We start from the raw sequence: 26,597 nt of genomic DNA, 5'->3' as shown, positions 1-26,597 counted from the left end.
GGTGCTGCTCTGATGTGAGTTACTAGGAGCGGAGTACTGAGATATCGCCACCGCGGCCGCATACCGTGGACGAGGGTGGTGTGGCAGCGCAAGACCGAAAATTAACACCACGGCCTCTGGAAATCCAAGGATCAGAACTGGAACGAGCACATATGACTGAGGGGTCACCGTGTTTCTGTTCCGAAACTGGCCGGAAAAGGTGAGCGCTGTGGTTGACGACTCGCGGGCAGGAGGGGGGACTTGTGAACCCTTGATCCAGGGAAGCGCCATCACTTAGGCCCGTGGATGCCCGGCGGCCTGCTTTACCTGGAGGCGGACCCTGGCAGACAGCCTAAAATGGGGCACTGAGACCCCCTTCCTGCAACACATTGTAGACCAGAGGAGGAAGCGGTACACACAGCGCTATTAAACACTGCCACGACGGGGGAGGATTGGGCTGGTGAAAAGCGGAACAGATGTCTACCGGGTGAAACCCCCTGCCGCAGTGGCCATTTGCAATTGTGCCGATTACCGCTGGATGGTCTAACTGGGAGAGGCGATGCACGAACTCGGCTGAGCTTCTATTGGGACTGATATGACCACACAGCGTGCACCCACAAAGTCCTGCTCACGGCTCAACTAAAGAAGTACGGCGAGACGATGTGGGGAGTGTGGACGTGAACCTGCATTGCTATATCAACAAGCAGATAAGGGCGCAGTCTCTTTGCTGAGACTTAGTGAGACATATGGTGTGCATATTATTGCACTCAAAAGGGGCAGAGACAGGCGCTGTGGAACTGCTGCCTCCCCCCCTACTGCGCTATGGCGGGGAGAGAGCAGGGGGAACAGCGATGTGAAATGAAATTGAAATTGAAATTAAAATACTTATAAAGAGCACGACTACCAAGCGGTTTCTTGGCGCTAAGGATACACTTCCGTGGGAGAGGCAGGAATAAGGCGCTAGTGTGGAAAGGCTTGTGTGAAGAGGTAGTTAGGGGAAGACCCGAGGGTAAGGGGAAGGGTATTCCAGAGGGCAGGGGCGAGAGAAGAGAACTTCCTACCCCCGACTTTTTTTTCCTAAAGCGAGGAACAGAGAGAAGGGATTGGGAGGAAGAGCGAAGCTCTCTACTGGGAATGTAGGTCTTGATTTCAGAATTAATGAAGGCCGGGCTGTGCCTGCTCGAGCCTGGAAGGTTATGCAGCCCATCTTGAAGAGAGCGCGTTCCCGAATGGGGAGCCAGTGCAGGGCTTTGAGTAAGGGGGTAACATGGTGAGATTTAGGAAGATTGTGACCCAGTCCAGCGGCCTGATTTTGGACCAGTAGGAGCCGTTGATGGTCATAAGCAGGGACACCAGTGTACAAAACATTGCCATAGTCAAGGCAGGATATGACCAAGGCTAAAAGAATGAGGTTGAGAGCAGAAAAGGAAAATAAATGTGATATTTTGCAGATGGTGCGGAGGATCAGGAAGCAGGACGAAACAACTGAGCTGATCTGGGAGTGCAGGGTGAGGTTTTCATCCAGTTTTATCCCTAAGGGTTTGACTGAAGAAGAGGGGGAAGGAGGAGGACCCAGGGAGGAGGGCCAAAACAAAGAGGTCCAGGGACTGGAGCTACCACCTGTAAGGACCAGCTCGGTTTTATCAGGGTTCAACTTAAGATGGTTGTAGTTCATCCAGTCCCTGATGAAAATCATAACAGATTGGAAATTGTGAATGGACTCAGGAGAAGAGGACAAATTAAAAATGAGCTGGAGGTCATCAGCGTAATTAAAGACCGTGACCTCCATCAGCTGGAGTGCAAAAATAAGAGGAAAGATATACAAATTAAACAAGAAGGGGGACAAGGAAGAGCCCTGAGGAACACCGCAATGGACCTTCCGTGAGGGTGTGGAAAACTAGGCCAGATGGACGGCCTGGGTGCGTTCCCTCAGGAAGAAGGAAAGCCAGACCACAGCAGATCCCCTGATACCAGCTGCCTGACACGGGCAAGAAGGATGGAGTGGTCAACCGTGTCAAAGGCGGCGATAAATCGAGAAGGACCAATGCCTGGGGCAGATTGTTGTCCATTCCCTCTCTGAGTTGGTCCATAACAGAGAGAACTACCGACTCCGTAGAGTGTGCGGGATGAAAGCCCGCCGGACAAGGGGCTAAGCAGCCATTGTCCTCAGCAAAGGCACTAAGAACTTTGGTGACGTGTCGTTCCAGAATTTTGCCTAAAAAGGGAGAAGGGAAATGGGACAATAGTTTACCTTAGAAGTGGGGTCAGCACCGGGCTTTTTTAAGATAGGGATTATAATAGCTGATTTGTGTAGGGCTGGCACAATGCCCTGAGTGAGAGAGTCATTGAGAAAAGTGAGAGGGGGCAGGGGACAAGCCAGATAGATTTCTCTTAGAATATGTGCAGGGCAAATGTCGGTGGGGGATCCTGACTTAACCCTAAGGAGTAGAGCCCAGAATGTCTCCCTAGTCAGGGAGGGTATTTGATCGAGGTGGGACCGATTCGGCTGGGGCTTAGGATCAGAAAAAGAGGGAGAGGTAGGTGGGATATTGGACTTAATCATTGTGATTTCTTGTCAATAAAATAATCACTGAGAGAATCACAGAGGGCTTGGGAAGGGGAAGGTTTAAGGGTGACTCTGTCGGAGAAAGCCAGCTCCTGAACAATGGTAAAAATGTATCTGGGCTGGTTTTCAGCTGAAAGAATGTTTGAAGAAAAATAATTGGTCTTGGCAAAGAGGATAGCTTTTTTGTATTCATTAAGAAGTGAGATGTATTGCATTTTAAGTGTGGGACAGTAGGCGCGTCTCCAGGCGCGCTCTGCCTGCCGTACTGTGAGTTTTCTTTCCTTGAGATCAGCGTTGAACCACCTATTTGCATCGTGGACACGTCTGGCTCTAACCCGTCTCAGAGGGGCCACCTGGTCCCACCCTCTAGAGAGCCATTTATGCATGGTGGCCACTTGGGAAGAGGAAGAAAGGTCTTCAAGATTAGGCCTTGAGGCCGAAACAGCAGAGCAAAGAGAGGCCACATCCACATGGTTTCAATGTCGCGCCCAGGTGTTCCTAGGCAGGGAGGGTCTTTTAGCAAGGCTAGGGTGTAAAAACAAAGAAACCAAACAGTGATCTGACCAGGCGCATGGGGTAACAACGGGGGGAGAAACTGGAATGTTAAGCGACCAGACCTGGTCCAGGGTATGGCCGTGGATGTGGGTGGGGGTGTGGACATGAGGCAAAAAGTTAAGACTACGAAGGAGTTCAGAGAATTCTCTGGACATAAGGTCCTACGAGGGGTCAGAGGGCCAAAAGTTAAAATCACCTAGCACCAAGATAGATGAATTATTCACTGCCAAGGTTGCCAGCAGTTCCTGGACTGCAGGAATAAAATGCAGCATGGTGATGCAACTGGCCTGTTCCGGTTCCTAAACCGAGGGGCCTTGCTTGAGATGGTGTAATTCGTGAATCCCCTATGTATGCTGATGTCATGTGTTCGGACCCGGGATTGTAGCAGAGGCCAAGGACAAACACTTCGATAAAGGAGCCGAGGGGCATAGCGTGTGCTGAATTTGTATGTAATGCTTTTAAGATATCTGCATATCGAAATAAAGCTATCAACCACCCAACCAGCTGAACAGGGAGAGGTGCCTAACGTGCTTCCTGGTTGCGAACCTTTGCCTGCTGCAGTGAGACCTACTAGCCTGGTACATGGTCACATTTCTGCGCTGTGGGCTGTACGTGTGGCAACCTTACCAGTGGGAACAACGGGAACTTCGGCGACACGATAGCGGGGTATAGTGCGAATCTTCTGCCCTGAAAGATACCGCAGGAGTGTCCGTGCATTACATTACGTAGACAATATGGGGCGTAACAGGGCGAAACAACAGGAACAAAGCAGTGCGGACCCTGTATTTATTTTAGCTGTTTTGTAGCGCGCTCATATACTACCAGAGTGTCCTGGCGCGTAAAAAGAGAAACAAGCAAGTGGCCGGAGGAAAAAAGTAGAGGTCTAAATTTTCTTTTTTACTATTAGTATTTTAATAAGCCGTTCTGAAAAGATAAGTTTTAAGTGCCTTCTTAAATGTCACAAAATTTTCAGTTAATCTCAGGGAAAGGGGGAGGGTATTCCAAGTCCTAGCCGCGGTGACAGCAAGTGATTGGCCTCCTAAACGAACTCGCTGAAATCGGGGTACTCTTAAAAAGTTACAGTCAGCTGAACGCAAGGCCCGAGTAGGGACATAGCGGGTAAATCTTTTCCTCAAATAAGAAGGGCCAAGGTCATGAACTGCTTTAAAGGCTATGGTAAGAATTTTAAAGGTTATCCTCTGCACTACTGGCAACCAGTGTAGTTCCTTCATGTAAGTCCGAGTACTTTCTCTATATGGCACATTGCACAGTAGGCGAACAGTCGCATTTTGAATGATCTGAAGCCTTGCGATTAAAAAAGCCGGAGAGCCACACAGCAGAGAGTTGGCATAATCGAGCCGTGATAAAATAAGGGCCCTCGCAACCGACTCTCTTGCTGAAGACGGCAGATAAGGAAAAATCTTCCTCATGGCTTTTAGGGACCCGAAGCACACCCCAGTGAGTCTTTTTATGTGTGCTTCGAATCGCAGATCCTCTCCAAACCATACTCCCAAGTTTTTAGCAGGGATATTGACGGAGCCTGGCTGGGGAAAATCGGAAGGCCACAGAGTTTCTCTGAAGTTGGGCGAGAACTGGCCATACAGCAAGATTTCTGTTTTATCTTCATTGCACTTCAGCTGTGCTGCTGCTAACCAGTTGAACACAGCGGAGAGGCATGAACGCACAACCTCAGTGTTAGTATTCGCATCTGGCCACGTAAACAGGAGTTGCGTGTCATCCGCATACGCTATTATTTTTGCTCCCATTTGTTCAGCTAAAAAAATAAGAGGAGTGAGATATACATTAAAAAGGAGGGGGCTCAAAGTAGAGCCCTGGGGTACTCCTGTAGTAAGGGGTTTAATCGAGGATGAGTAAGGAGGAATCCAGACCTGCTGAGACCTATCTGAAAGAAAGGATTTCACCCATTCCAGTGCAGAACTCACTATGCCGATATCGGCCAGCCGTGCCAAGAGAAGTGCGTGTGGAACAGTGTCAAACGCAGCAGAGAGGTCCAATAAAATTAGGACCGCTCTGCCGCCACTGTCTAAACACCCTCTAATCGCCTCTGTAACCTCTACCAGCGCTGTCTCTGTGCTATAGGCTGCACGAAAGCCAGATTGGGCTGGATGTAACGCCCCTGAAGTTTCAACAAAGGCATTAAGCTTTTGTACAAGAAGGCCTTTATAGTACGGATAGCATGCTGTCTGGTTGTGTCCCCCCAACTACGGTGCCTGCTCCGGAGGACAAGTTAGATCTCATATTGAAGGAAGTGTGGGACTCCAGGAAAGCACTTGAGCTTCAAATAGGGACCCTGATCACTGGTCTGAACTTGCTCAGGGCGGATCATGTGAAAACGGCAGAAAAGGTGAAGGACCATATGACGACACTGGCAGAGATACTGCCAAAGCAGAAACAGACTGAAACGGACGTGGAACAGCTACAGACGCAGGTGGCCACCTTAATAGAATGGGTAAAGGACGCAGAAGGGAGAGCAAGAAGGAACAACATCCGAGTGATTGGACTACCGGAGAAAAGCGAAGGGTCTGACGAATCTGGATATATGGAACAATGGTTCAAAGATCACGTCACAAAGGAGGGACTCTCCACACAATACTGTATAGAGCAAGCGCACAGAATACCCACCAGAAGACCGAAACGGGGTGCCCCTCCGAGGCCCCTTATAGTAAAGCTACTGAATTTCCGTGACAGGGACACTCTGCTACAGAAAGCCAGGGAGGCTGCGCCGATCAACTTTGAAAATGCGAGAATCTCCTTATACCGGACTATACGATTTTAGTCCAAAGGCAGCGGTCCTCCTTTGTGGCGGTGAAACGACGGCTCGGGGTCCTAAATATACAGTACGCACTACTATTCCCAGCACGGCTGAAATTATTACACGAACAGAAAACATACTTTTTTTAAAGTCCTGGAGATGTTGAGGACTGGCTTGAGGTAATGGAACTAACCAACGCTGCGGAGATTGCAACACAGACCGAGGATAAGCAGAGATCGCTTGAGGGCACCTCAACAGGCCGTAGAGGCGGTAGACCAAGAAGAACCACTGCGCGTGTACAGGTCATCTCGCAACAGATAAGACAGAATAGGAAGCAGGTGATCATCGCTACGGCAACCTTCAGAACGCCCCATCGGACAGAAACTAAGTCCTCTGCGGAGGATGAGGCGTCGCAGGGGTCGGATTCTGAGGGTGGGGTGGCCCTGTTCCCCTCGGCGACTCCACAGCTGATCACGGACCTGTTTGGATGATGAATTTGTGCAAGTATTGTCTCTTTTATGTAACTGCAAGATGCGGCTGTGTTTGCCCCTTTCCCAAGTTTACTTAAAATCTTTACAGAAGGCAAGATATTGCCAGGGCTCTGGTGCCGTAGTAGCTTAAACCTGGTAGATCTCAGCTACACCTCACCGCGTGCAGAGCGCAGGCGCAGCCCCCCATATGGCGAAGGCGCTTTACATGGCTTTTTTGTTTTTCTTAGTTCAGTTCTTTGTTATGGCCTGGTATAGTTTGGAGACCAGACCGTGTATTGAGATTGTTGGGGGTGGTACGCTCACATCGTTCATGAGTATGTGGATACATTAGCTCCATTGCGAACCAGGTTAATACCTGTATGGATACAACAACTGAAACAATGCATGTGTTGGGTAAATATAGCATAGTAACATGGAATATAAGAGGTATGGGCACGATACACAAAAGACACAGGATACATGCGCAACGTTTGCGCCGTAAAGCACAGATACTGTACTTACAGGAGTCGCTTATGGTGGAAAGTGAGACAGTGAAACTCAGAAAGAAATGGCGTGGCCAAATTTTCTCCACCTCTTATTCAAATTATGCACAAGGGTCCACGATCTGGGTGCGGCATGGTGTACCGTTTGTGGTGCATGATCAAAGGATTGATAAATGGGGTAGTTATGTCTTTGTGAGGGGTGCCCTGGATGGACAATTGGTGGTGTTTGGGTCAGTTTACGCCCCTAACTTCGACCAGGATAAGTACTGGGACACAGTGAGTGAAGCATTGGCTGGTTGGGACACATGCCCATGGATAACAGGAGGAGACTACAACACAGTCATGGATGTGGCCTTAGACAGGTCGCATCCGCCAATAAGTGAGGCGGGGGTGTTTAAGCAGACTGAAGCACTGATTAGTTGGGCTACGGGTTGGGAGTTATGTGATGTGTGGAGGATGCGTCATCCAAGACAACGAGAATATTACTTCTATTCGGTGGTACCTGATCTGCACACTAGAATTGACAGAATTTTTTGCTCTAACAACATAGCCATGCAAGTAGTTCACTCTACGTACTTGCCCAAGACGTTCTCAAATCACAATCCACAGGAGATAGTTATTACTTGGGGCGAAATCCAGACGCAGGTTGGCGCCTTGGGCTGACACGGGCATTACCACAGTAGCGGACCTCTTTGGCGATGAGACACTGCTCGATCATAATGATATTGATAGGGCTGACGCACAGCTGAATTTGAAAGAATTTGAAAGAAATTTCTCCGTTTAAGGTGCTATGCAAGTAAAGTCAGGCGTCCCTCGGCGTTAGTTACAATGTATTGAAATTGTGGGGCCAGTAGACCACTGGTCCCATCCTTGTATGCACACTTTATTTCCTCTACCACAACAGATAACCCCGAAATGCATTGGATGTATCTAAAGGACTGTGTCATGTGGTGAAAACGAACTTACAAAACCAATATTATTGATTTAATGTGGAGAAAAACTACGGAAATCTTGATGAATAAACAATGTATCTAACCACTACTAAAAAAATTTGAATCCTCTGTTGTGGTAGAGGAAATAAAGTGTGCATACAAGGATGGGACCAGTGGTCTACTGGCCCCACAATTTCAATACACTGCTCGATCATGACACTTTCATCAACGAGACGGGCGCCCCGGCGCACCTTTATTTAACGCATGCTGCATTGGTACAATATATCAAGAAATACTGGGCGCCACAGAGAAGGGAGCCTGACAGCAACGAGCTGGTTAAGATGGTGCACTACATGTGGAGAGGGAGACACTTGGTCCATTGGGATATACACTGGTATTAGTGCACACACACGGGTTTCCCTGGACGCCCTGAGGGTCACGTGGACAGGGGACATAGGTAGAGACCCGACAGACAAGGAATGGACGTCAATACTTAAACATCCCAGAAAGGTATCAAGGAACTCTAAATTCAAATTTAAACAAACTATGGTGCTACATCGAGCTTATTTGACCCCGGGTCGGTTGGATAAAATGTTCCTTTTTTTATATGGGAGGTTTTTTTTCTTTACCTTTAAGACAAATACATATTCCAAATAAGACCTAATTACGAATACATTGGTGGAACATGTAAAGAGTTAATAATGATGATGCACCTTGTATGTATTATAATAGGAATGTACATGTAAGTTGTTATATGATTGTAATGGGTCACGACTACTTGAGGGTGAGATACTTCATGCACAATGTAATGTATGGATATATGACGTACCTAAAACCAATAAAATATGTTTAAAAAAAGTATAAATTATGTAAGATTCACTTATCTTCATCTAATTTTCCCCATATTTGCTTGCTTCATAATTATTTCTTGATTTTCACGTAACAAGAAAATTGAAAACAGCTGTTTTGTGCATGATACCAAACTGTGGACCTTTATGGTTTTCAAACTAGAGGCAATCATATTATGTATAAATGGAAGTGAGCTTCCACTTTACTGCCCTTCAGAGTAGTATGACTCAGGTGGAGTATTAACAGCATCAGGAGGGACACCACTCCATCCATCCAAGCACACCTGGCCCATTGCGGGAGCCCTGGGTCTGATTTTCACATCTGGATTTCCCAACCCTTAAAATCACTGGCGGATTGGGCTGGGGGTGCGGGCACAAACACAGCCCAGCTCCCACCTCACTTCTTCCAGTAAAGTCCCAAGTGATCTCTTTGCTTGTGTGTTTTTTTAGGGCTACAGACCTTGCAGACTACGTTGGCTTTGTTATTGTTCTATAATAACAGATTTCATTTTTTGCAGCATAATTGTTGAAGTGCTTAAATAGCAATGGTACCAACACCTTTTTAGGTCGAGCATTCGAGACCTCTTGTATATACTTTAGTATATACTTGTATGTGTATGTACTGTGTGGGCTCTGGAGATCAGCCCTAGGACTTGTCTGCTTCGCTTAGGGACATTTTTTCTTTTCAACTGCCTCTATCTAACTGTCTTGATAGAAAACAACCATTAGAGGTCAGTAAAATACCAGAATTGCTTTCTGCTGAGGGACTTTCTTTTTTAAATTTTTCTGGATACTGCCCCTATTTAAGTTTCTTTTTAGAAAACGACCAGCAGAGGTCAGTAAAATACCAGAATCATTTTAGCATTCTCTAGATTCCCGTCCATAGAAATTGTCACCCATGAGCACCGATAGACAATAATATATTTTTAAAATCTTGTATTTTCAGTGACATGACCACCGAAGGCCCTGATTTTATATTAAAAACAGAGCTTTGGACTATACCATTTACCGCTGAAAGGCAATATTTATCTCCATGTGTTCCCATACCTGGTGTGTCTTACAGTTTAGTGCTTACTTTCGCTCCATGTTAAAGAACAGTTGATGTTTCAGCACCCGGACTAATGTGCTGCATAGCTAAATACATATAAGGTACCAAAGGTGAGACCGATTGCATTGCAAATGCTTGTTTCTTAGAGTGCAGTTTGAAGGTGATAACTTGTATGTATTCACTGCGAACAAATAGTCGTCCCTTCTTCATTGCCTAGGACATTAGTATACATTGTTGTTTCAACCATCGGCAAAGCTCGTGAGATTATCTAACCTTGAGAGACTTTTGTAATACTTGGCAAGTCTTTAATTAAAACACATACATTTGCCAGGTGTATCTTCCTTACATATAACATTGTGTATTATGTATTTCAGAAAATGGGTTTTATTAGCCAAAACAAATAATATCTGCTTTTCATGCAGAAGAAAATATATTCTGTGGAGGTCAAACAGAGACTCTATATGCAGTGATTCACTTAGTATCAAAATAGGAAATAAAAAATGTTGATTACTGAAAATATATTTGCACGCCCTAAAATATACTGCCAGGTAATGGCATACATTAAATCTATGAGATATCTATTCCCATCAAGCCACCTTTAGCATATTAATATATTGAGTTCAACCCAAGGATTTGACTTCGATACAGCCTGTAATCATATGGTCTCTCTACCTCAAGTAAAATATTGCCATAAAATAAATATTTTCAAACGCATCCTGTTAATGACCCTGAAGAGGAGGACTCTAACTCTTGGGGTGTGAGAGGTTGCTGCAAGAGAGAATATGTCAAGGTGTTCACAATGTGTGCAAAATTGAGAAGTGTAACATTGAAAATAAACGTGAAAGCTGCTGCATTTTATGAAAGGGAAATAGCAGTGGAAAACAGCAAGCAAAACATATCTATGCAAAAGCACACCATGACATATCATAGTATTCCTGAACATAGCTTAGCATACCTTACTCGACCCTATCCTACCATATCATTATGTGAGCAGGGGAAATCAATTAGGGACCTTGACCCACAAGGTTGAACTCCAACTGACCCATAAACATGAACACGATGGAGTAATCTTGTAAAGACGCACAGCTCTATAAAAAAAATTCCAAAACACGTAATTGTATTTCAGAGATCTGAATAGCAGGTGGGACTGGTCATGATTTCTACACTGATACCCAAAAGAATTCAATAGCAAAATAATGTTTTCCTGGACCGGCATGAAGGCGGCATCCAGGTTGGTATCCAGAAAATAGGATATTTAATGAGCTGGCTCTCAGTTAACAACGCGGATATCTACTTTTTCTTTTTAAAAAGTCATTCCATGATGGCAAATCATACGTGTGCGTGCATGCTGCAGCACAGGTGGCCATCTTGGAATGGGGTTTATCTGAAAGTGAATGAAGAGACATTCCAAGATAGCTAACTGTCCATTCTTGTGCGTATGTACACGAGTGCTAATGCACTGGTGGCCATTTTAGATTTTTTATTTACTTGGCGTGATTGCAAAGCAAATAAGCATTAGAAAAGCGAATAACTCTGCACCTAGTTATTTCAGACAAAAGTGATTGGCTTTGCTAATGTTTGTTTATTTTGTGATATATGGTTTATTAAGTAAAATAAAGGTGGCAGAGCTTATCCGTTTTGGATCCTTCACTGTGGAAAATCGTGCTGCTTTCCTCTTAAGATTTATGTTGGTTTTCAGAACAAAATAACTAAGGCATAACAGGAAAACTGAAACCTGTTTCTTAAATGTTCCATTGTTTGGTGACTTCCAGCTCCCACCTTCTTTGCATAAAAGGCTGGGAGGGAGAAATCATTCAGACTTTCATAAATAGTAAGTGTAAATCACAATTGATAATTGTGCTTGTATAAATGCGTACATATCTGTGTCAATATTCGAGGTACACATGCTAATGCCATATATTGCTGCCTTTGTCTCTCTGACAAACTATACTTACCTCTTCGCATTAGTGTTCTTGCTTTTTCATCAGCTCTTACTTATAGCTAAGTAGTCATCTGTATTTTTCTTAACAGAGACATGCTCTTATAAAGGAGGAAAATTAGATCATTATTTATATTGCTCCACTCGCAGCAGGTCAACATTGATCTGTGCCAGCAAGTTTCAGAACAGATGATCAGTCAGATCAATGTGTTCTTCATTACCCGTCTTTCTTGAGTTGGTCTGTACTGCCACAACCTCAGAATTCATATGTTTGATGTGTTGTTCTCTGGGGATGCGCAAGAACTGAACAACAGAGTAATTAAAGGTTATTATAGTAACTCTGTTACTCATGGTCCTGTGGTTTCATCACATTTTGAATTCCACCAATCATTTTGTGTTGTTCTATCTATAATTAACTTTGTACAGTGTCTGAACTGAGTGCTATTGTTGGACGCTGGCTCTATATATATATATATATATATATAGTGCACTAAAACAAAGTAGACTGTGTAGAGAGTCAGTGACTCCCAGATTGGTATACAGAGGTAAGAGTAGATAATACTGACGCTCTATTTGTGGTAGTGTGGGCAAGCAATTAGGCTTATCAGAGGGTAGTGCTGAGCATTTGTTGTACTTCAAGTCAATGAATGAGATGCACTCAAGAATAAATCAGAGACAAATTTGCAAAAATAACATCGATTTTTATATAGTTTTTGGGGCTAAGGACTTCGTTCTTCAGTAAATTCTTTTTAAGATATGAATTTTCAAAGCTTGCAAAATGATTTACTTTTGTGCACAATTACCACCATTGAAGTAAATTAGTAGAAATAAGAAAATGCATAAAAAAATCATACAGTTGGATCTCAAGGTTCATCTTCGGGATTTAGGTACGTAGCAAGGGCAGGCCCAATGTTCCACCAGCAGATTCTCAGTAGCATCCCGGATTCAACCAGGAACAGGGTGCTGAGTTTGTTGGTAGCTGGTGCACTACGAAGAAGAGGGGCACTTTAAAACACACTGTACAAAGGGACTTAAAGGTAAGTTCGAGGGGGTCCCACTAAAGGGAGCAGGTTGCGAGGGCCTCAGGACCGAGGGAGCTCAGCTGGATTGTGGTTACCAGGGCTGGGAGTCATGCGTCAAGATGTCCTTACGGTCAGGAGCAGGCAGCTTGGGACATCTTGGGAGAGGCGATTTCTGGGATTAGCAGGGCCACTCACAAAGTGGGTCTCACACGGTTCTTGGCATCCCTCGCCAGATGCTTGCTATCTGGGTATTTGGAGTCCAGTTTGGACTCTTCATATCTGTAAATTCTTCGGGGTGTCTGGTACCCTGGGTATTAGTATGGCACGACTCCTGTAGGTCCTGGTGTCTCCAAACTTTGTCAGCAGACCGATCTGACCCTCCGGAGCTGATGTACCTCTTTTGGTTTGGATGCTGCATCGGAGTTATTGGGGAGCAGCAAGGGGGCTAGTTTGACTTCTCCAAGGGAGGTCTTTGGTGATTTCTAAAAGGCTGGCAGTGCTCTGGCTCTTGGGTTCTTGGAGGCCTCACAGTTGCAGGGCGAGACAGCACACCATGATTGTCAAATCTTTAAGGCTGCAGGCAGGGTTTGGCGCCAGTTTTCTGAAGCAGGGCTTCAGTCCTTGGGTCAACAGCTCTTCTTTGTCCTTTTCTTCTCTGTGTCCGTCGAATCTTCAGTTTTCTCTGCAAGAAGACATGCAGCCTGCAATGGCAGTTTCCATGGTCTTCCTTAGGGGTCTCTGGGGTGGCACAATTTTGTGCTGCCGCCCTAGTTGACCATCTTCAATCCCAATGCCCTGGGTACCACGGGTACCATTCACTAGGGACTTATATGGGGGGTAAAGTTGTGCCAATTGTGGTACAGTTTCAGTGAAAGAACACTTGTACTGGAAACCTGGTTAGCAGGGACTCAAGACACCTCAGTCAAAGTTGCATCAAAAACCAGGCAAAAAGTATGTGTGTGGGGGGTACTGCAACAAGAATCCAGTGTGCCACAGTTATGCAACCCTGGAGGTATACTGGGCATTTATTGAAATGCCCATACATGGCCATCTGGTCTTAAAACTGTTTTCCAGTCCTTTTGTGTTAAAAATTAGCCAAAGTGTCATTCTGAATTTGAGTTGCTATAATAAGTGTTTTTTATTATTTTTTTACTACCATGACTGTGACAATGCAACTATTAGAATTTCTTGGACCTTCCATCACACCAAAAGAGACTCATGGTTATTTACAAATATATTTAGTTTCCCAGGTCTGCAGTTAATAATAGTCCTTTTTTTTTTCTTTTGGGTTTTCAGACACGAGAATTGGAGTCCCACAAGCAAAGAGCTCATAACTTCCTTGACCTAATTAAAACACGGAATATTCGCATAATCACCCTTTTCTCAGCATTTATATGGTAGGTGAATAATATGAATTTCAATTGTGCATGTACAGTCTGTGATTCAGTAATCGTTTTTAGAGTCGTAGTTACATCAGAATGAATGATTTAAACGCTTTGCCCACTTGCCCACCTCTCTGAGGCACTTTGTTTTAGTTTGTTTTTGAGGTCCCTGGGAGGAACTGGTCTTCTATGAGCACACTGGACCCTTGCCCCCACGTTGCTGCTAGATTATTACTCTTTCTGCATTTTGGCCTAGTTCCGGGTTGAGAGGCTGTCCAATGCTGTGACGGGCATCCGACTCCTATCATCACTGCATCCATCTAGTCCACTGCTTAATCCCTCCCTCCTAGTGGTAGCCCCTAGATCTCTGTGTTTTGGGATTGAATAGCCACGCCTTGACATCAAACAGGAATAGGAAAGCGATGCCTCAGAAAAAGTCTAGGCGAATCTCTTTTCCATAGGACCTGAAAACCTAAACCTAATGTTCCTGGGGGTTCCGCAGTGTGGTTCTTGTTTATGGATTGGAGTTTTATTTTAACAATAGTTTTATTTGAATCATTATTTTCATGATATTAAATAGTTGCTTGCAAAAAAAAAGTCTGTGTAGAATTATTTTCCCTAATATCGGAATGGGGTTGCTACTGTTGTGACTGTATTCGCTCAAACGAAGAGCATGACACAGCCTTTAATCTTAAAAAGTTAACATCACCAAGGATACAAATGTTATATTGCTTCCCTGGATGAGCACACGGGATAACGAGGGAGTCCTGTGTAAATCTCTTAAGCGCTCATTGTGCTTATTTTTAAATGATATTTTATAGGAGATACATTTTGAGGCTTTTAAACATCGCTTCTCAATACCTTAGAATTTAGTATCCATTGTTCCAGTGGGCCAATGAACACGGCTAGAGCAATTGCAGGGCTTTCATGCCGAAAACCCAGTTCTTTATGATTAGAAAATCAATATAACAACGTTTGTAGGAATAGGTCTTTCTTACGACTTCCAGACACCAAAATGTATTCTTTAGTAAGTTATTTAATTTTCCTTAAGTATCACCCCCTATAGCAATCCGAGGTTTCCTTTAGAAAAATGCCTTGTGAATTTAGAGAAAAAAGTTGCATTGCCCCACTTTCATCCTGTATGCCAGGAAAGGAGTCTTGTGGAGATATCATGAAACTGGAGTGATTATGACCCTTATGGAAGTGTTTAATGTAGTGTCGATATATTATTTAACAACAATTGAAAATTGTGCAGGGGCAGTGGTCCTCCTCTTACATGGCCTTCAACATGCTGCAGATGGTAAAGGAACATTAGTTGTGCCCTGTGTTTTTTTTTAATTCCCTTCGGGCATGGTGGGAGGCAATATTCAGCCCAACCCTTGGGCAAGTTGGAAGTTATATGCACTCAAGTGAACTTTCCTAGTACGTGGTGGGATATGGTCAAAAGATGAATCCCCTCAAACTTAGGAAAGGCACGAGTAGTGTAAAAAAAAAAGTATTCTTTCTCACACTTCCATACTACACCTGCCATAGTCTATATACCCCTGGCACTGGGCCAGGCAGGCCCAGTGCATCTCCCCATTATAGTTCAGCCATGGAGGGCAAAGGGAGTCAAATAATAATCTTCAGCAATGCAGATTGTAAATAGTTCCTCTCTCCCTCCGTAGTTAAGTAATGTCAATTGGGGCCCTAAACCACCTAGTACCGTGTGGGCGATGTGTGGGTGTGTGAAATGTAATCGCTCTCAAGATTAGGTTTTAATTCAGGGTTGTGCTGACCCCTTATTTCCTTCCTGGCTCTTGGCAACTCTGGGGACTTGTTATGTTTCTACCAGGGATGGCTAGAAGTGTTTAACGATTACTCCTCGGCCTGGCATGGGGGTATATTTGTTATCCTCGTCGGATTGAGTCCAGACCAGGCGTGTGTGGGGGTGGTCTTTCCTCTGGCTGTATGACATTCTGTGGAGAGTCAGAATTAGTGCCTGCTCTCATGCTTACTGCAGCATCGGCTATGCCTCTGAGCGTCCTTTTATTCTTGTATTTAACCAGTGTTTCTGAACATTTTATGGACTCTTCAGTCAGCATGGAACATCTGCCATTTTCGAAAATGTATCCTTTTTTAGGTCTCGCCTAGACGAAAGCAAAAGCGAAGCTTTTGCTGTCTATGCGAGACAACTTATGTTGCCACTTTTCTGGGAATATTGTGGACATCAGACTGTTACGAGCTTTTTCTGCTGTAGTCAGGCTGTCACGAGCTTCTCCTTTGGAGATTTGACCTCGTGAGCGCGCCTTGACTGCATCTAATGGGCCGTGCGCTTCCTTTAGTCAGTTTCACTTTGTTTCATTTCAAAGTGCAGGCGTCAATGTGTCTGGTAGTTGTTCATGTGGAGTGCCTTCTGAGTTCGTGAGCACGCCTTGACTGCATCTAATGTGTGTGGCTTTTTTTTTCAACGTGGCCCGGGCGCTTGCTTCAGTCAGTTTCGCTTTTAAGGTGCAGGCGTCAATGGGTCTGGTACTTGTTTTATTTCCATTTAATGCTCTTTGGAACAACAATTTTATATTACTTGTGTGTATTACCACTGGCCAGAATTTCAAAGACTTATATTCACGCAGGTGAAATAATACTATTGTGATTAGGGCCGATTTTTGGAGTCTGACCGTTCAGAGTGCAGAGTGGCGCTTCAGAGTAGAGCTTCAGAGTGGAGCTTCAGAGTGGAGCTTCAGAGTGGAGCTTCAGAGTGCAGAGTGGAGCTTCAGAGTGGAGCTTCAGAGTGCAGAGTGGAGCTTCAGAGTGGAGCTTCAGAGTGCAGAGTGGAGCTTCAGAGTGGAGCTTCAGAGTGGAGCTTCAGAGTGGAGCTTCAGAGTGGAGCTTCAGAGTGGAGCTTCAGAGTGCAGAGTGGAGCTTCCGAGTGCAGAGTGGAGCTTCAGAGTGGAGCTTCAGAGTGCAGAGTGGAGCTTCAGAGTGGAGCTTCAGAGTGCAGAGTGGAGCTTCAGAGTGGAGCTTCAGAGTGCAGAGTGGAGCTTCAGAGTGGAGCTTCAGAGTGCAGAGTGGCGCTTCAGAGTGGAGCTTCAGAGTGCAGAGTGGAGCTTCAGAGTGGAGCTTCAGAGTGCAGAGTGGAGCTTCAGAGTGGAGCTTCAGAGTGCAGAGTGGCGCTTCAGAGTGGAGCTTCAGAGTGGAGCTTCAGAGTGGAGCTTCAGAGTGGAGCTTCAGAGTGGAGCTTCAGAGTGCAGAGTGGAGCTTCAGAGTGCAGAGTGGAGCTTCAGAGTGGAGCTTCAGAGTGCAGAGTGGAGCTTCAGAGTGGAGCTTCAGAGTGCAGAGTGGAGCTTCAGAGTGGAGCTTCAGAGTGGAGCTTCAGAGTGGAGCTTCAGAGTGGAGCTTCAGAGTGCAGAGTGGAGCTTCAGAGTGGAGCTTCAGAGTGCAGAGTGGAGCTTCAGAGTGGAGCTTCAGAGTGCAGAGTGGAGCTTCAGAGTGCAGAGTGGAGCTTCAGAGTGGAGCTTCAGAATGGAGCTTCAGAGTGCAGAGTGGAGCTTCAGAATGGAGCTTCAGAGTGCAGAGTGGAGCTTCAGAGTGCAGAGTGGAGCTTCAGAGTGGAGCTTCAGAGTGCAGAGTGGAGCTTCAGAGTGCAGAGTGGAGCTTCAGAGTGGAACTTCAGAGTGGAGCTTCAGAGTGCAGAGTGGAGCTTCAGAGTGCAAGGTGGAGCTTCAGAGTGGAGCTTCAGAGTGGAGCTTCAGAGTGCAGCTTCAGAGTGCAGCTTCAGAGTGCAGCTTCAGAGTGGAGCTTCAGAGTGGAGCTTCAGAGTGGAGCTTCAGAGTGGAGCTTCAGAGTGGAGCTTCAGAGTGGAGCTTCAGAGTGCAGAGTGGAGCTTCAGAGTGGAGCTTCAGAGTGGAGCTTCAGAGTGCAGAGTGGAGCTTCAGAGTGGAGCTTCAGAGTGGAGAGTGGAGCTTCAGAGTAGAGCTTCAGAGTGGAGAGTGGAGCTTCAGAGTGGAGCTTCAGAGTGGAGCTTCAGAGTAGAGCTTCAGAGTGGAGAGTGGAGCTTCAGAGTGGAGCTTCAGAGTGGAGCTTCAGAGTGGAGCTTCAGAGTGGAGAGTGGAGCTTCAGAGTGGAGCTTCAGAGTGGAGCTTCAGAGTGGAGCTTCAGAGTGGAGCTTCAGAGTGGAGCTTCAGAGTGGAGCTTCAGAGTGCAGATTCAGAGTGCAGATTCAGAGTGGAGCTTCAGAGTGGAGCTTCAGAGTGCAGAGTGGAGCTTCAGAGTGGAGCTTCAGAGTGGAGCTTCAGAGTGGAGCTTCAGAGTGGAGCTTCAGAGTGCAGAGTGGAGCTTCAGAGTGCAGAGTGGAGCTTCAGAGTGGAGCTTCAGAGTGCAGAGTGGAGCTTCAGAGTGGAGCTTCAGAGTGGAGCTTCAGAGTGGAGCTTCAGAGTGGAGCTTCAGAGTGCAGAGTGGAGCTTCAGAGTGCAGAGTGGAGCTTCAGAGTGGAGCTTCAGAGTGCAGAGTGGCGCTTCAGAGTGCCGAGTGGAGCTTCAGAGTGGAGCTTCAGAGTGCAGAGTGGAGCTTCAGAGTGGAGCTTCAGAGTGGAGCTTCAGAGTGCAGAGTGGAGCTTCAGAGTGGAGCTTCAGAGTGCAGAGTGGAGCTTCAGAGTGGAGCTTCAGAGTGCAGAGTGGAGCTTCAGAGTAGAGCTTCAGAGTGGAGCTTCAGAGCGGAGCTTCAGAGCGGAGCTTCAGAGCGGAGCTTCAGAGTGGAGCTTCAGAGTGGAGCTTCAGAGTGCAGAGTGGAGCTTCAGAGTGGAGCTTCAGAGTGCAGAGTGGAGCTTCAGAGTGGAGCTTCAGAGTGCAGAGTGGAGCTTCAGAGTGGAGCTTCAGAGTGGAGCTTCAGAGCGGAGCTTCAGAGTGGAGCTTCAGAGCGGAGCTTCAGAGTGGAGCTTCAGAGCGGAGCTTCAGAGCGGAGCTTCAGAGCGGAGCTTCAGAGCGGAGCTTCAGAGTGGAGCTTCAGAGTGGAGCTTCAGAGTGGAGCTTCAGAGTGCAGAGTGGAGCTTCAGAGTGGAGCTTCAGAGTGCAGAGTGGAGCTTCAGAGTGGAGCTTCAGAGTGCAGAGTGGAGCTTCAGAGTGGAGCTTCAGAGTGGAGCTTCAGAGTGCAGAGTGGAGCTTCAGAGTGGAGCTTCAGAGTGCAGAGTGGAGCTTCAGAGTGGAGCTTCAGAGTGGAGCTTCAGAGCGGAGCTTCAGAGCGGAGCTTCAGAGTGCAGAGTGGAGCTTCAGAGTGGAGCTTCAGAGTGGAGCTTCAGAGTGGAGCTTCAGAGTGGAGCTTCAGAGTGCAGAGTGGAGCTTCAGAGTGGAGCTTCAGAGTGCAGAGTGGAGCTTCAGAGTGGAGCTTCAGAGTGCAGAGTGGAGCTTCGGAGTGCAGAGTGGAGCTTCAGAGTGGAGCTTCAGAGTGCAGAGTGGAGCTTCAGAGTGGAGCTTCAGAGTGCAGAGTGGAGCGTCAGAGTGCAGAGTGGAGCTTCAGAGTGCAGAGTGGAGCTTCAGAGTGGAGATTCAGAGTGCAGAGTGGAGCTTCAGAGTGGAGCTTCAGAGTGCAGAGTGGAGCTTCAGAGTGGAGCTTCAGAGTGGAGCTTCAGAGTGCAGAGTGGAGCTTCAGAGTGGAGCTTCAGAGTGCAGAGTGGAGCTTCAGAGTGGAGCTTCAGAGTGGAGCTTCAGAGCGGAGCTTCAGAGCGGAGCTTCAGAGCGGAGCTTCAGAGTGGAGCTTCAGAGTGCAGAGTGGAGCTTCAGAGTGGAGCTTCAGAGTGCAGAGTGGAGCTTCAGAGTGGAGCTTCAGAGTGGAGCTTCAGAGTGGAGAGTGGAGCTTCAGAGTGGAGCTTCAGAGTGCAGAGTGGAGCTTCAGAGTGGAGCTTCAGAGTGCAGAGTGGAGCTTCAGAGTGGAGCTTCAGAGTGCAGAGTGGAGCTTCAGAGTGGAGCTTCAGAGTGCAGAGTGGAGCTTCAGAGTGGAGCTTCAGAGTGCAGAGTGGAGCTTCAGAGTGGAGCTTCAGAGTGGAGCTTCAGAGTGGAGCTTCAGAGTGGAGCTTCAGAGTGCAGAGTGGAGCTTCAGAGTGCAGAGTGGAGCTTCAGAGTGGAGCTTCAGAGTGGAGCTTCAGAGTGCAGAGTGGAGCTTCAGAGTGGAGCTTCAGAGTGGAGCTTCAGAGTGCAGAGTGGAGCTTCAGAGTGCAGAGTGGAGCTTCAGAGTGGAGCTTCAGAGTGGAGCTTCAGAGTGCAGAGTGGAGCTTCAGAGTGGAGCTTCAGAGTGGAGCTTCAGAGTGCAGAGTGGAGCTTCAGAGTGGAGCTTCAGAGTGGAGCTTCAGAGTGGAGCTTCAGAGTGCAGAGTGGAGCTTCAGAGTGGAGCTTCAGAGTGGAGCTTCAGAGTGGAGCTTCAGAGTGGAGCTTCAGAGTGGAGCTTCAGAGTGCAGAGTGGAGCTTCAGAGTGCAGAGTGGAGCTTCAGAGTGGAGCTTCAGAGTGCAGAGTGGAGCTTCAGAGTGGAGCTTCAGAGTGCAGAGTGGAGCTTCAGAGTGGAGCTTCAGAGTGGAGCTTCAGAGTGGAGCTTCAGAGTGGAGCTTCAGAGTGCAGATTCAGAGGGCAGATTCAGAGTGCAGATTCAGAGGGCAGATTCAGAGTGGAGCTTCAGAGTGGAGCTTCAGAGTGGAGCTTCAGAGTGGAGCTTCAGAGTGGAGCTTCAGAGTGCAGAGTGGAGCTTCAGAGTGCAGAGTGGAGCTTCAGAGTGCAGAGTGGAGCTTCAGAATGCAGAGTGGAGCTTCAGAGTGTCAAGAGCAATGCCAATAGCTCTAACTTTAACAAAGGCAAAACCATTGCATTGTAAATGCTTGTTATTTTACCGAATCACATGCTCATGCTGCTGCCTGGTTTGTCTACATGCACACAGGCAGAATCACTCGGTACAAAATGGCTCCTGTTCACTCGTCAGTACGGTCTTGCGCCGCCCCACCTTCCCCCTGCCAAATACATTCATTCCAAATACTGCTTATTTTCATATCAGACTGACTTCTCACATCTGGGATAGCAGGGGCACCTTCCACAGTGATTAGTGCTTCACAAAAAATAATTCTCGGCTAGCGCTCAGAAGCCTTGAAGCTTTGATTGAATGACACTGCAGTTTGATGCCCCGCTCGTTTTTTGATGCTATGCGTTTCAGACACTGATTTTATTAAGACTCACTTGGAGCTCTAAACTGTCACTTGATCTTTCTTTGGGTCATTTCGTTTGCCCGGAAGGACTAACATATCTGTGAAACCCTCTTCTTTTATAGTTTGAGCATCGTCTTCGTTTAGCAGGATAACATTATACATTTGAAAATACAAATATCCGGGAAGAGCAGAGAGCAAATCTCCGCGATGTTGGGCATTCTCCTATCATAAAGGAAGCGTGTTGGTGGGACCTGTGGCATCTAACGCATCATTTAACCCTATATGCGTGGGCACCTACCACAATAATGTATAGGATGAGTTTTTAATTTGATGTAAAACTCAAATCACTGCACACTCTCTACTACACACTCTCTACTACACACTCCCTACTACAGTCACTACTCTCTACTACACATTCTGCTACACACTCTCTACTACAGTCACTACTCTCTGCTACGCACTCTACTCTCTACTACACACTCTACTACACACTCTACTACACACTCTACTACAGTCACTACTCTCTGCTACACACTACTCTCTACTACACACTCTACTACACACTCTCTACTACACACTCTCTACTACAGTCGCTACTCTCTACTACACACTGTACTACACACTCTACTACAGTCACTACTCTCTACTACACACTACTACACACTCTCTACTACAGTCACTACTCTCTACTACACACTCACTACACACTCACTACTACAGCCACTACTCTCTTCGACACACTCTATACTAGACACTCTCTACTACACACTATCTACTACAGTCACTACTCTCTACTACACACTGTACTACACACTCTACTACAGTCACTACTCTCTACTACACACTGTACTACACACTCTACTACAGTCACTACTCTCTACTACACACTACTACACACTCTCTACTACAGTCACTACTCTCTACTACACACTCACTACACACTCACTACTACAGCCACTACTCTCTTCGACACACTCTATACTAGACACTCTCTACTACACACTATCTACTACAGTCACTACTCTCTACTACACACTGTACTACACACTCTACTACAGTCACTACTCTCTACTACACACTACTACACACTCACTACTACAGCCACTACTCTCTGACACACTATCTACTACCGTCACTACTTACTACACACTCCACTACACACTCCACACTCCACACTACACACTACACACTCCACACTCCACACTCCACACTCCACACTACACACTACACACTCTACACTACACACTCTACACTACACACTCTACACTACACACTCTACACTACACACTCTACACTACACACTCTACACTACACACTACACACTCTACACTACACACTCCACACTACACACTACACACTCCACACTACACACTCCACACTACACACTCCACACTCTACACTACACACTCTACACTACACACTCTACACTACACACCCTCTACTACTCTCTACTACTCTACTACACATTCTCTACTACTCTACTACACACTCACTACTTTCTACTACACTCTACTACAGACTCTCCACTCTCTACTCCACACTCTCTACTTCAATCTCTCTACCTCAATCTCTCTACCTCAATCTCTCTACTTCAATCTCTCTACTTCAATCTCTCTACTTCAATCTCTCTACTTCAATCTCTCTACTTCAATCTCTCTACTTCAATCTCTCTACTTCACATTCTGTATTACACACTCTCTACTACACACTCACTACTCTCTACTACACACTCTACTACACACTCTACTACACTCCCTACTACACTCCCTACTACACACTCTACTACACACTCACCACTCTACTACACACCCACTAGTCTCTACTGCTCACTCTCTACTACACACTCTCTACTACACACTCTCTACTACACACTCTCTACTACACACTCTCTACTACACACTCTCTACTACACACTCACTACTCTCTACTACACACTCACTACTCTCTACTACACACTCACTACTCTCTACTACACACTACTACTTACTTACTACTCTCTACTCACTCTCTACTACTCACTACTACTCTCTCTACTACTCACTCTACTACTCTCTCTACTACTTTCTCTACTACTCACTCTCTACTACTCACTCTCTACTACTCACTCTCTACTACTCACTCTCTACTACTCACTCTCTACTACTCATGACAATGCCATTTATTTATCTGTTTCCAAAACCAACACATAAATAAAACATTTGTCATTTACAATGCCAAAAGCGCTAACTTTTGCAAAGGCGAGACCGTTGCATTGTAAATGCTTGTTTGTATTTTGATCATAAGCTACTATGAATTAAGGAACAGTCACAGTTTTCCTTATGTCTCCAAAATGTCTGTACAAAAATTCACCAAACAAGAATGGGAACTAAATGGTGGAAAACCCACCATGCTATTAAAATATTTGGGTTTTGAGATATCCTTGAGGATAGTTTCCTATAGAAAAATGCATTTGAGTTGCAAAAGTCATTTGAATTTTAGCACCACTTGTACATTTTTATTAAATTGAGCATTTGCTCCACATTTGACATTCGTGAGATTCGCATTCTGAACATTGCTTCTCCCTCGTTTAGTGCCAGTTGTTCAAGTGGGAAGCAAATGGATTTAGAGTGGAAAACGTGATCCCCTGTCTTGCCATGCCATTTAAAATGACATCATGATGACCTCACTCATGACATCTCAGTCATAGTCCTCGGCAAGGAATCAGCCAGGACAATATAATACCCCCACTCTGAACTTGAATCTGAACCCTATCTGAAATAGTACTGAGCGAGAGACTGGTGTGAACAACCTGCCATTTTTCGGGGAGTTTGTCATCTTTCTTTTAATTTCTTCCTTTCTTATATAACTCACTTCTTCTTTCTTCCAGCCTTCGATCCATCCATCCATGTAGTATTTTTCCAGCCATCCTTCTCTCAGTCTGTCTTTTTATCTCCTTCCTTTCCTCCATCCATACATTCAACCATCATGCATCCTTCATTTGTTTTCTCAATCCTTCGCTCCTTCCCTCCTGCAATCCATTCAACCTACTCCCCATCTTTCTCTGCATCATCCATCGATCATTCTCTCCATCCTTTTTTCTGTTTTTTCATCTTTCTATCCTTCTACCAATCATCAGTTTCGCCAGCAATCCATCCATTTCACAACCTTCCCTCATCTATCCTTCTCTGGACTCATCATTCTCTCCACCCCCCTCTGCCATCAGTCCTTTTTTGCTCTCTTGTTCCATTTGTTTGACCAACCCCCACCCCACAGCTCTGTCTAACTATTCTTTTGCAGCTAGATTCTGGTCGGAGACCTCTGTCCCCAATCACAGTCAAAGGAAATGCAATCAATAATGTAAATGATTTATGTTTCACAGATCTCTATAGTGACGCCCCACCCCAAGAAAACTCGTGAAGACATGGTTCTGGGGTGGGCAAATGTAGAAGTGTGTAATCTGGGATAGTGTTCACATGTTCTATAAAAAGCCTACAGTACTGGCATATTGTTTGAGGGAAACACTTTGCGACTTGGATCTGCCCAGTATTTTGTTTGCCTGTCCTCCTCGCTCTCTATTGGACACTGCTTTCCATTTTGTTTATCCCTAAAGTGGTGAGTCCTTCTTCTTCGATTCCCAAACCGATATTATACCCACTTTTAGGCAAAAGTAGGAACCTGAGATGTGGCTGGAATAGAAAAAAATGCTAGGATTTAGCTGTTTAAACTTAAAGGACATGAACACTTCTATTTTTATTTTCCCATATTGCAAAAGGATTTCAGGAGCCTCTACCTGGAGATGTAACATATTCATGTTTTCAATTTGAGTTGAGAGAGTTAATTTCCGCCTCTGAATGCTGTGCTTTTTTTTATTACAGGATGACTATAACTGTTGGATACTTTGGTCTCTCTCTCAACACTCCAAATCTACACGGGGACCCTTATCTGAACTGCTTTTTGTCAGCCCTTGTGGAAGTTCCCGCATACATTATAGCATGGCTGCTCCTCAAGACTCTGCCAAGGCGGTACACCATGGCGAGTGTACTGTTACTCGGAGGCATTGTCCTTCTCTTCTTACAGTTGGTGCCAGCAGGTACGACGTTCATCCAAAGTTACATATTTAAGAAATCACACCTTTCCTGAACCTTAACACATTTTAATCGATACAACCGAGGCACAGCTAATCTGTTCCCAATGTCAAGAGTAGTGTTTGTGGACTGAGGCTTTAACTATTCAACTTCTTATTCACTTGGACCGCTGTCTTCTCTCCCCGAGATCACCGATATGATTCAGAACTCACTCGAGGACCATTTCCCCTTTGCAAATCGTTTACTACTTCAACTGGGAGTCAGTAACTGATCAATGTTTTGCAACCGCAAATGCCTTCAGAAAATGCACTCATGCTTTCTATTTCGAAACCCAAATAGAGGGGCCACCTTTTTCATGACCTTCCAGCTATTCATAATATATCAAAAAAGCCCTGTGACGAGTCCGAAAGAATCTTGTTAAAGAGCTTTGTTACATTTTAAAAGGTGGTTTACGGCTACAAACCCTGTGTTGTTGTGAATTGAAGGTTTTGTGACCTCAAAACACTTTTTGTACGAGGTACACTGGCTGTATCACCTCCTGTCCTACATATTTTTAGGTTAGGAGGTGTCTCTTTTGCCACAGGTTGTAACACTGGAGGCTTCAGGAGTCCATTGGCTGACTAAAATTACTTTAACATAGTTTTCAAGAATCAGATAGCGAGTTGTCAGAATCACATCATACCCCTTTTCAAAAGCAATAAGGTTACTAAATTGCAAATCTTCAAGTGATTGACTCTTCCCTGAAGTTTGCAGTCATTGGCAAATCTAACAGGTATGGCACAATATTTTACAAAATCCATTCCAACACTGCTGTCCATGCATTTGCACGCTTTTCCATGCAAGGCAGCCTTCTTGGAATGCTTTTATTATACTTTACATCTGAAAGAAACTATTAGTTCTCCAGTATTAGGGGTTTCTTTCATAGATTCACATGCCTGAATCATTCCCCGTCGTCGGAGTGGGAGTCCCACGGTACATAAAAAATAAATAATATGCCATTAATATGTAGTAAATACCAATAGAAATAAACCAGGAAGTAAAGTAGCCCATGCTACAGTAGGAAAAACCTCCCCATCTATGACTATCCTAGTCATTTTGTATAGTCCAAACTACAGCCAATCAGGTGCCAGCATCCACCAGAATGTTCTCCCCAGAGGCTCAGGCTCTCAGATTTTCTACCGCACGTCGTGTGAAGGGAGTCTCCCTGAGCTCTGCTCAGTTCTTTCAACTTTTCTTCCTTTTGGATCATTTCTTCAAGGATGTCTTCAAAGAAGTCTCTGTTCAGAGCCTGTGAATCTTGTGGTAAGCTCCGGCTTTTTAAAGAGGACCCACACAAGAAGTATAGTTATTGCCTCTACC

The 26,597-nt window shown here is 45.6% G+C and overlaps 1 protein-coding gene across 3 annotated transcripts in view; it reads left to right on the top strand.

Moving 5' to 3' along the window:
- LOC147702977 (organic cation/carnitine transporter 2-like) overlaps positions 1–26,597 on the top strand; it is a 562,174-nt gene that overhangs the window by 378,308 nt on the left and 157,269 nt on the right. For all 3 annotated transcript variants that reach the window (XR_015297558.1, XM_086931557.1, XM_086931559.1), the window contains 2 exons: positions 13,932–14,032; positions 25,029–25,243. Coding sequence is in view for 2 of the 3 variants with exons in the window: in XM_086931557.1 (XP_086787683.1) it covers positions 13,932–14,032; positions 25,029–25,243 (316 nt within the window). In the remaining variant the exon portion in view is untranslated. The remainder of the gene's footprint in view (positions 1–13,931; positions 14,033–25,028; positions 25,244–26,597) is intronic.

This window comes from Lissotriton vulgaris, chromosome 7, assembly GCF_964263255.1.
Source record: "Lissotriton vulgaris chromosome 7, aLisVul1.2, whole genome shotgun sequence".
Lineage (NCBI taxonomy): Eukaryota > Metazoa > Chordata > Amphibia > Caudata > Salamandridae > Lissotriton > Lissotriton vulgaris.
The sequence above is the reverse complement of the archived record's forward strand: the minus strand, read 5'-3'. Positions and strand labels throughout refer to the sequence as shown.